Source organism: Protobothrops mucrosquamatus, unplaced genomic scaffold, assembly GCF_001527695.2.
Source record: "Protobothrops mucrosquamatus isolate PMUCROS unplaced genomic scaffold, P.Mucros_1.0 scaffold3564, whole genome shotgun sequence".
Classification (NCBI taxonomy): Eukaryota; Metazoa; Chordata; class Lepidosauria; order Squamata; family Viperidae; genus Protobothrops; species Protobothrops mucrosquamatus.
In genome coordinates, this window is record NW_015389530.1 from 70284 (window position 1) to 81721 (window position 11438).

An 11438-nucleotide genomic window follows, 5' to 3' on the forward strand; every position below is an offset into this window, starting at 1 on the left:
AAACAAAAGTTAACGATTTTTAAAAAAACATTCTAAATGCTTTTTTGTACCATACCATTCTGTCTTCTATGCATCTCTGTCAGGTTTGGCAATGATGGTGATGCTTTCATCCCATTTCCTATTTTCTCTTTATTTTCCTTCCCACTTGGATGTGGCAATTCCTTCTCCTGTTCCGGGGGCTTCAAAAGAGGCCTGGTAGAATCATGATTGTGTGATTTCCCTGTAAATATAAATATATATTGGTAAAGTATTCCTAACTGTACATGTGTAGAGGCAGAGTGGTAGGATATTGAGACTTGCAAATCCAATTCAGCTGGGTTTTCTGCTCAAAATACTTGCACTTATTCTTGTACAGATAGGCCTTGATGAAGAACAATCTATAACAATATGTAGATTTCAAAATCAATTCCTTCTCTGTAACAATATTTTAAAATGTTCAGTTATATTTCATTTGTTTCTCGGTGGGACATTGGGTGCAAACAAAGGGCCATATTCTACAATGAGATAAATATCTGAATTCTCTGAAGCAAATCAAGAATTCAGTAACCTCAGGGAAACATTCCAAAATGCTGCAGATGCTATTATATTTCAGGAAATTCACATCTTTTCTTCCGGGTTCCTGTTTACTTTTGTTGAAAACAATGTAGTAGAATGAAATTTCACACCACTGAGAATGTGTGGAATCTGCCAGACAGTAATGCAGTGGAGAGGTGAGAAGGTTAAAGAACAAGAGGTAAGGTATCAAGGTATATGGATGAGGCAGAAGCAACCAGAAACATGTTAGTATAAACTAGGTTCAGTAGCATTCCCATTCCCTCATCTGATGTCTTTATTTAGTTTAGTACTTCTTATGAATTTTCTGCTCTTTGCATATTTTCACTTACCTAGCTCAAGAAAAGAAAGAAAGTACTTACAATCTGCAATCACTTGTGCTGCTCTGTAGAACTCCAATTCCTGCAGAAGTTCCAACAATTGTTGGACCGTTGCAAGCCGCACTCCCCACCACCACATTAGTTCTCTTGTTATACTAATTCCTGCTTTTTCCATGCATTTGATTTTTCTCAGCTCAGTCTGGTCAGTTATCACATGAGATGCTGAAAGCAAAACAAGACTATTTTGATTAACAGCTCATTTTCCTATCATCTGGTTGAACTTGTTGACAACATCTGAAAGACATGAAAACTCCCACAATTTTACCTCAGAATTTAATCCAGAAGGTTGGATGGTGAGTGAGGAACCTACTTCAAATGTTGCTGTAATACAAATCTCAATTAAAACCAGGATGTTCAATTATGAGGAAATCTGGGATCTGTAGTTTGGCAAATTCTGACATGTATCAAATTCCTCACCATGATCAAGAATAAGAATAGAATAGAACTGGAAGGGACCTTGGAGATCTTCTAGTCCAACCCCCTACTCAAGCAGGAGAACCTATACCATCTCAGACAAGTGACTGTCTAGTCCAGGGGTGTCAAACTGCTGGCCCGCAGGCTGGATGCATCATTGGGAAACCACGCCCACCCCATTGCCGGCAATGGCAAAAAAGCTCTGATACGTTGCGCGATGTCACGTAACATCGTGAGTTTGACATGTCTGGTCTAGTCTCTTAAAAACCTCCAGTGATGGAGCACCCACGATTTCTGGAGGCAAGCTGTTCCACTGGTTAATTGTCCTCACTGTCAGGAAGTTTCTCCTTAATTCCAGGTTGCTTCTCTCTTTGATCAGTTTCCAACCATTGTTTCTCGTCCTTCCCTCTGGTGCTTTGGTGAATAACGTAACCCCCTCTTCTTTGTGGCAGCCCCTCAAATACTGGAATACTGCTATCATGTCTCCCCTATTTCTTCTTTTCTTTAGCCAAATACAAGTCCTGCAGCCATTCTTTATATGTTTTAGTCTCCAGGCCTTTGATCATCTTAGTTGCTCTTCTTTGAATTTTTTTCAAACTCTCAACATCTTTTTTGTGATATGGTGGCCAAAATTGGTGGGAACTGGAGGATCATATAATCTGAAAAAGTATATGTCAGAGGTGTCAAACTGCCGGTCCGTGGGCTGGTTGCATCATGCGGAGGCCGCACCCATCACAGCTCCGGCAATGCAAAAAAAGTCACGATACGTTGCGACACATCACGAGACATGGCAAGTTTGACACCCATGGTATATGTTACCCTATTTCTGCTTAACATTAATCTATATAATATAACAGAAGGGTTATAGGTAATAATGACTATGGAGGTCTCACCACAGTTCCTTGTCTTTTTAGCAGATGACTGGCAAGTATAAGAAAACAGTGTTTGGCCAAAGTTCTCTGCAAGTTTCTTCACTGCCCATATAACACCTTATTTTACTGCTCCATGAAGAAGCTATAAATTGCTGATGCCATAGGACTTGGAAGAGAGAAAAGCTGTTTAAGGGATGGGCCTCAAATGCAGCATTGTATTCGTTTTTTATAGTGGCATTTTGTGATCACAACAGCTTTGCAAAAAAGTTGGGAAGTTTTGCTATGTTTCATTTTTTCTATCATTTATGAACATTAGTGGTACATCAAATGACCAGCTATCTATCCATATGTCTTGCCCCACCAGTGGGTATTGGAAGAAATGGGTAAATTTTATTCCTATTATTCAAGTAACTTTCAAATTCTGCTGTTCATCTGGAGGTGATTTTTCCCATAAATGATTAGGAATGTAACTGCTTACACACTGGGATTCGACATGCAAAAGTGCGGGAAGGGGGTGCGTGTACCTAGGAGTCCACAGAGGTATCTTTCCCTAGTGACTAGGCAATACCATGCACAGAAGAGCTGCCCTCTTCCTCATTTATTTGAACTGCTGTATTGATGGGAAATCACTCCAGAGCAGACTATTAATCCCTCATTCTTCAGGAATGCACTCCAGCAATTTATAAACCATGACTCATAATTGTTTGCCAGTGAAATAGAAAGCCAGTGATAAGACAGGCTTTCTGATGTATGACGTATCTCTTGAGATACTCCCATTAATGAAAAACCATGTGGGAAAATTAAAAGAACAATTTATACCCAAAGAGTCTCTGAGGACCACCATAATGAAATGTAAAATAAAGTTCTCTACCTTAACCATGTGGAGATTGTTCTTCGGAAAATAGTCATCCCAATTTGTTATTCCTGTCTAGTATCACTCATTAAAAGTACCCTTTACGGGAAACGGTGTTGATGACTTCGGAGAATTTCCTTAGTAAGTAGTAAAATGACAATACCGTGAAAGTGACTGTCTACACTAATTAAAAGTAGATCATTTCCTCATCTTCATTTAAAAAAAAAAGAAAGTTCTTTCATTACAAAACAAAACAGAAGCAGAAATAAGAAACACAGCTCCAAAACGATTCTGATCTTTCGTACATGCCATATCATTTATTTTAGTAGGTTTCTAAATCTTTAAGAGATTCTATCATTTTGCCAAGAGAGATTAAATTCTTTCTGGCATGGCGCCACACTACCAGAATTTGCGAGACCTAATATTTTAGTTAATTGGCGCAAATACATACAGTATAGTGGATATATATAATCAATAATGTACTTTTGTGAAGTTTTAGTCATTCACCTTCGTTCTGTACAGCTGCTGAAAGGAGAAAACTTAAAGAGCAACATTCTCTCCCCTCTCCCCCACCCACCCGGTTGGCTCACCAAAGCGCATCCAGTCGTACCCGTTGAGGCAGTCCATCTTCTGGCAAAAGTCCTCCAGCACCCAGGAGGGCAAGCTGTGAATGTAAGGAGACGGGGGGCTGGACCCCTCCAGACAGGACAAGGAACAGGACGGCGGCGGCGGCGACGGCGGCTGAGCCATTTCGCTCTCCGCTTGCGTCACAGGTCTGGGAATTCCCGTCGCTTTCCCTTTAGCCATGCACAACAGCTGCCCGTCCAGATGTCCAAATCAGAAGGGGAGGGGAGCTTGGCACTTTCTTCCCGGAGAGCGATGCCTCGCAGCAGCGCCGGCCGCAGATGAAGAAAATCAAAACCCGCTTTCCCCTACTTTCCGCACCCCGACAGCTCCGTCCCAGAACGAGGCGCGGTTTCGGCTCTTCTCTCCCGTGCGGATAGACCAGCTGCCCGGGAGAGAGTCGGCTCCACCCGCAAGCTCCCCGGGTTCCGCCTCGCCTGACGTCAGCTTCTACACGTGACGCAAGTCGGAAGAGGCAGACGCCGCAAGAGCCTTTGGCTTTTAGCAAAGTGGGGCATTGCAACACCTCAGGGGAAGTTTTGATTGCGCCGTTTCTAGGTCACTTATAGGGGGAAAGGAGGCGAGGCCCTGAAAGGAAAGGTGGCAGCAGGCAGGCAGCGGTAAACATTTTCGTTGCGACCAGAATTTGGGGGAGGATGGCACAACGTAGGAGAACAAACCCATCAGGGCAAAAGCCAGCAGTCCATCTGCATTTAAAAAAACAAAAGCCATTCTTTCGAAGACAGCAAAGGCCATATTTTGGACAGAGAGGACCGCTGGTTTGAAAGAGGGGTCAAAGAAGCTATCTATGTCAAAACTGAACAGTCCTCTCTCAACACAGGGGGAGGGATCTGACATCATCTATCTCAGTAGTTCTCAACCTTTTTAATGCCGCGACCCCAACTGGTCGTAAGTCGAGGACTAAACCGGTCGTAAGTCGAGGACTAAACCGGTCGTAAGTCGAGGACTACCCAACCGGTCGTAAGTCGAGGACTTTCCCTGCCCGGGAGCACCGCGCATGGGTGGTTCCGCCCCCTGCGCCGGCCGAGGCGTAGCTGGCAAGCGGCAAAGACGGAGCAGGCCGACCACCAGCTGGCCCAGCCCAAGGGAGGTAAGGCACCCGCCGGAAAAGGGGAAAAAAATGGCGGACAGCCTTGCTTGGCGACCCCCGTGAAATGGTCGATCGACCCCAAATGGGGTCGCGACCCATAGGTTGAGAACCGCTGATCTATCTCCAGTCTACAACACAGTCCTTTCAACAGTTCCAAGAAGGCTCCACATCCATTTGCACTACTCAGGTGACCCTGATGACACAGATAAATCTGGTGGCATCAATGACTCTCTAAAAGAATGCAAATGAACAGCTGTCTGCAAGGAGTATAAATCCTTCCATTCTCCTATCATCCAGTCAGAACTGAAGAAGCTTTTTGGATGAAAGAAAAAGAAAAGCAAGAAAGTCTAGTTGCCTTGTGAAAAAGCATCTTTGGGATAATTATGATCTGGATGACAGAATCTCCATAAACACTGGGGAAGGATGCCTCACTTACAGCAGGGGTGTCAAACTTGCAACGTCAGGTGACGTGTTGTGATGTATTGTGACTTTTCCCCATTGCCGGCAATGGGGTGGGCGCGGTTTTAGTGTGACGCATCCGGCCCGTGGGCTGGCAGTGTGACACCCCTGACTAACAGGAAAGGGCCATACAATATTTTTTAGTAGATGCGAACAAAAAGCTATATTTGCCCCAGGGAAAAGGCTAGCATCTAATATTTCTAAATAAAATTCTCTATGCCCTGAACATCACTTACATTCCACTTTGATAATGGAGAAACTGAAACGAGGACAGTAAGGCTAAGTCAGACTGCAAGTTTCTTATAGAAATATCTAATTCTTTGAATTATGCAAATAGATATGTGAAAAAGTGAAAGCCTCCACAATACCATTGCTAGCTAGACCCACATTAACCCCTAGCTACCCCTGGCGCTATCAGTGAAACTTAAAACAATAAAACAAAAAGACCCCTTAAGCTTTTCAGACCATATTGATACTTAGGCTGAAATTTATTAAGAGCCTCTTACACAAGGAAGTAAGCTGATACCAACAAGTCAAAAACCAAAAGCCCCTTAAGATACCAAAATCCTTTATATATAAACACTAAATGATTCCCCAAATTGGGGCCCACAGCTAATACACACAAGAGATATGTAAGATTATCTCACTCCATAGGGCAGTGATGGCGAACCTTTTAGAGATTGAGTGCCCAAACTGCAACCCAAAACCCACTTATGCATCGTGGAGTGCTGGGTGGGTGTGGCCCATTGGCTGGGTGTGGCCCATTGGCTGGCGTGGCTGTGGTGGTAACGGCAGACTGGGTGGGACTAAAAAGTTCAATCAATTCCAACTTTGCAAGATCTTTTTTTTCCCCGCGAGAAGTTGAAATCGACAACCTTTTTTTTTTGCACATGGCAGAGGCCTAAAGCGAAAGGATTTTATAAAATCCAGCTGAAGGCCTAGGGCTGGGGTGACAGCACACGTGCCCACAGAGAGGGCTCTGAGTGCCGCCTCTGGCACCCGTGCCATAGGTTTGCCACCACTGCCATAGGGTAAGGAAATGGCACTTTCTTCTCACCAGACATGGCTCAGTCCTCCCTCCAAGCAAATTACATTAGCATGCTGTACTAACAAAGCCTAAACTTGTCTATAAATATTTTCAAACTTTGCTTTTTGAAATGTCACCTTCAACCACTAAGCGTTTGCATTGCTGTGGAATAAATTATACTTCCACTTCAAGCAGGCATCCTGTTGTCGTTGACCCAGATCAGAACAGACCAAGAATTTTCTTCTAACAGATGGAAAAACGTCGCGGACAGATTTAGAGCTCACCCAGGGGGTATTTTAATGAGGGTATGGCTCTTATACGTTTTTGGACCCAGTGAGTTTTGCACATTGATCAACCACATCTGCTTATTACAGTGGTTCTCAACCTTTTTAATGCCGCGACCCCAACCAGTCGTAAGTCGAGGACTAAACTGGTCGTAAGTCGAGGACTAAACCGGTTGTAAGTTGAGGACTACCCGACCAGTCGTAAGTCGAGGACTTTCCCTGCCCGGGAGCGCCACGCATGCGTGGTTCCGCCCCCTGCGCCGGCCGAGGCGTAGCTGGCAAGCGGCAGAGACGGAGCAGGCCGACCACCAGCTGGCCCAGCCCAAGGGAGGTAAGGCACCCGCTGGAAAAGGGGGGAAAATGGCAGACAAAAAAAATGGCGGACAAAAAAAATGGCGGACAGCCTTGCTTGGCGACCCCCATGAAATGGTCGATCGACCCCAAATGGGGTCCCGACCCACAGGTTGAGAACCACTGGCTTATTATGTCTCATGCTTTCTCCCCCGTTCCATGGATTGGGGTTAAGTTTATCTATTGATGGTTGACAACTATCTATGCAAATTTATGTAGCCCTGCCATGTTCACAACAAAGATATTGCAACATCCAATTCTGTCTGTGGCAGGGAAAATTTTTTCAGATGTAAGATTTTAATGCTGGTGGTGGGCAAAAAAGGGAACAAAAGCTGTTCTTTCCTCCAAGAGGAAGTTGTATCAACCTAAATTATGCTGCTCTCATGCAGTGTCCTTACTCTGCATCTGGAATTGGACTAAGCCTGTTGTTTTCTCATTCAATACTACTCCTTCCTTTAGCATTCCATAGGCAGCAACTGGTGACTTTCCTGGCTAAGATTTTGCTCCTGTCCATAAAAACACCCACCAATTACTGTTCAAAATTTTATTTGATTTCTATAACTGCCCATTTCAACAAATGACTCTGGTGACTCTTGATATTCTGCCCATTTTTTAAAATGGCAGGATTATTGACAATGATCTTTGTGTGATAGTAGCAAGAAATCCAGCTACAAAATTCAGCAGAGTCAGCTGAAATTGCAGTGTGCAGGAGTGGGGACAGTGGCTTTTTTTAGGGCAGAGAAGAAATTCTTCCTGGACAGTTTAAATGTATTTCCTTCCTGCTGAGTGTTGCTGTGCCTCTGGTTGAAGGAATTGCCCTGTTCTCTGGTAAATGAGTTATCAATGAGCCTTGATTTCTGACATGGAATGACTTTCTGCCCATATTATGCTCACATCCAAGGAAGCTGCCTTTGTTGAGGTGAATCAGGATAAGGTGGACTTCGTGCTAAACCTGGTTTTAGCATTTAAGAAGGCAGAGATGTTGATCACCAGCATTTGCCTTTCCTCAGCTGCTTGTAACAGAGTAGCTACAGAGTAGATTGTATTCTGCAGGCTGTTGGAGGAGCACAATGAGAAGCCACCCTAAGTTATGGTCGGTGACAATGCCAGGTGAAGTACCAGCACTTTAAAGATAAGGAGAACTCAATGCAAAATCTTTCAGCTGTACATATTTAAAAGTATTTTTCAGCCCCAGGAATTGCTGGCAGCCTTTGCTCCTTGGGCTTGTATTAGAGCAGGGGTGATCAAACTTGCAACATCATGTGATGTGTCGTGACATTTTTGCCATTGCTGGCAATAGGGTGGGCGCGGTTTTGCTATGATGCATCTGGCCTGCAAGCTGGCAGTTTGACACCCCTGTATTAGAGGAACCAATGGTATATGTTTCATTGCAGTCAGTTAAACATCTGGTTGTGTGTAACTTTGCCTCTTAGGACACAAAACACATCTCCATTCCTACTCCACCCTAAATATAAAAGCAATGGTCTGTTGACAAATGCCAAAAATTCATTTTAGACAGTTCTTGCAAGGAGTTTTCACAGAATAGCACCCATGTTGCATATTCCATACTGCCTTGCAAACAATGTTTTGGCTTTCCAGAAATTCCTGAAAACCAAGTTCTTCTGGAAAGCCAATGGTGACTGATGGCCACTATTTTATAGTTTAGAACTTCTACTGTAGATATTTTATTTTAAATGCTTGGCAATAGAGGAGGTAGGTCCAACAGAAATCAGTGTTCATGCTCATGAGCAACATTTGCAAGAAATATCAGACTACACACCTCACAATTGTTCTAAATTATCAAGTCACAAGGAAATAGGGGAGCCTGAATTGGTAATTCAAAATGTTTTGAAACCCAACAAGCAGAGTGGGTGGAAATCCTGGGATACCTAGGATCTTGAATTCTTCAGAGCAGACATGTCAAACTCGCGACGTCATGTGACATCGCGCAACGTATCGGGACCGTTTTGCCATTGCTGGCAATGGGGTGGGTGCGGCTTCTGCGTGATGCGTCTGGCCCGCGGTCCGGCAGTTTGACACCCCTGCTTTAGAGAATGCCAACATTTCTGCATGCACCCTGAGACATAGAACATCAAAAATAGTATTTGGTTCCAACAACAGTTATATGGAAAAGAAAGAATCCATCACACCTTTTATACCAGCTGCAGAGAGCCATCCAGGGAAGGGAACAGCCTTAGGAAATTTATCTACTAGCTGAATTTTCCTTTTTTATGTTATTCACTAATATAGCAGAATGTCTATCTCCATCCCCGCCCCCTCCCAAGCCTCCCTCACCCACTCAGCAAGAATTTGTAACAAACTCTGGGGGGGGGGGGGAGTTTATTATTGTAACGATTTCCCAAGTGCAGTGTCCAAAGCTCATTTGTAGGAATGGTAAAAACAAGCATGTACATAAAAAGCAAAAACAAAAACAAAACCCCAAACCCCAAACCATGTCCTTTGGAATATAATATAATCTTGTTCTCTTTTGTGAAACTCATATAAGATTACAAATTATTTATTAATAGCATTAAACATTTTAAAACTTTAAAACAATTGATAAACCTCTACACATTTGCTTCTGCCTTTCATTTTCATACTTAACATCAATAAAATTACAGTTCCAGTCCATGTACTAGGTGAAAAGACACTATGGAAGCCAGTGTGATTATTTTAGATGCATGCCTCTGGTTATGTCATTACAAAGGATGGGTACCAACGTACCCCCCATCCCTGTTATATCAAACTCCCTGCTTCCCTTGATTTTTGCTTTTTAGCATTCCTTTAATGACAAAGTGGAGAGAAAGCGACTAGGGAGCATGGGAAGGAATATGATTTTCTTTCGGATTCTGATAATTGGGTGGTTTATTTTACTAGTCATGTTGGTCATGAGCAAGTTCTAAAGATGTGCACTGCCCCCCCTCAAACAAAATCCTGGAAACCTCTAACATAATAGTGTAACTTTGATATCTGATAAATGCAGAGCCTAAAAACAGGGGTGTCCAACCTTGGCAATTCCTTAAGATCTGAGGACTTCATGGGTGGTTGGGGAATTCTGAGAGTTGAAGTCCACAAGTCTTAAAGTTGCCACAGTTGGACATCCCTGTCCTAAAACAAAGTGCTTTTGAGAACTAGGTGCACACTGAAGGGATCTTTAAGATGATAACATCCACTGGCAGTCATGAACTCTGAGGGGCCTTTTGGAGCCACTCTTTCAAACTAAGACAGGAGCTGGGCACCAAAGCAAAATGTGGTTGCTTCAGCTTCATCACGTATTGCCCATCCTTAATGTAAAATATATATCTGAAAAGTTATTTATGTCATGTAAATAGTGCTGCTTAGAGTTAACAGTTATGACATCGTGGTCTATTCATCTGCATTGCTTCAAAAGAAGAGTTTAAAAAGGAGAAGCTAATCCCATTTTAAANACATTTTATTTCAAGAGATGGAATTGGTACACCTCTAACAAGAAGCCTTTTATCAGTAGGGTTAAACAATAAGGACAGATCATAGTGAGTAATTTTCATGGGAAATGCCCTTTGCCACAACTACTGAAGCCTCTTAAAGGAATCATTCATCATTTTACTGTTATGGCACTTTCACTGACAGATGTGATTAATTTTCATCCTCATTTCCTCATCTTCATTTAAAAAAAAAAGAAAGTTCTTTCATTACAAAACAAAACAGAAGCAGAAATAAGAAACACAGCTCCAAAATGATTCTGATCTTTCATACATGCCATATCATTTATTTTAGTAGGTTTCTAAATCTTTAAGAGATTCTATCATTTTGCCAAGAGAGATTAAATTCTTTCTGGCATGGCGCCACACTACCAGAATTTGCGAGACCTAATATTTTAGTTAATTGGCGCAAATACATACAGTATAGTGGATATATATAATCAATAATATACTTTTGTGAAGTTTTAGTCATTCACCTTCGTTCTGTACAGCTGCTGAAAGGAGAAAACTTAAAGAGCAACATTCTCTCCCCTCTCCCCCACCCACCCGATTGGCTCACCAAAGCGCATCCAGTCGTACTCGTTGAGGCAGTCCATCTTCTGGCAAAAGTCCTCCAGCACCCAGGAGGGCAAGCTGTGGAGGTAAGGAGACGGGGGGCTGGACCCCTCCAGACAGGACAAGGAACAGGACGGCGGCGGCGGCGACGGCGGCTGAGCCATTTCGCTCTCCGCTTGCGTCACAGGTCTGGGAATTCCCGTCGCTTTCCCTTTAGCCATGCACAACAGCTGCCCGTCCAGATGTCCAAATCAGAAGGGGAGGGGAGCTTGGCACTTTCTTCCCGGAGAGCGATGCCCCGCAGCAGCGCCGGCCGCAGATGAAGAAAATCAAACCCGCTTTCCCCTACTTTCCGCACCCCGACAGCTCCGTCCCAGAACGAGGCGCGGTTTCGGCTCTTCTCTCCCGCGCGGATAGACCAGCTGCCCGGGAGAGAGTCGGCTCCACCCGCAAGCTCCCCGGGTTCCGCCTCGCCTGACGTCAGCTTCTACACGT

General features: G+C 43.7%; 1 protein-coding gene across 1 annotated transcript in view; it reads right to left on the minus strand.

Annotated features, from left to right (window-relative positions):
• The window catches only part of IRAK2 (interleukin 1 receptor associated kinase 2), a 24872-nt gene extending 13765 nt beyond the window's left edge, over window positions 1–11107 (minus strand). The window contains exons 1-3 of the mRNA XM_015827208.2: window positions 10948–11107; window positions 915–1094; window positions 56–220 (exon numbers count right to left, since the gene is read on the minus strand). Of these exons, the coding sequence (XP_015682694.2) occupies window positions 56–220; window positions 915–1094; window positions 10948–11107 (505 nt within the window). The remainder of the gene's footprint in view (window positions 1–55; window positions 221–914; window positions 1095–10947) is intronic.
• Between the last annotated feature and the right edge of the window lie 331 nt (window positions 11108–11438).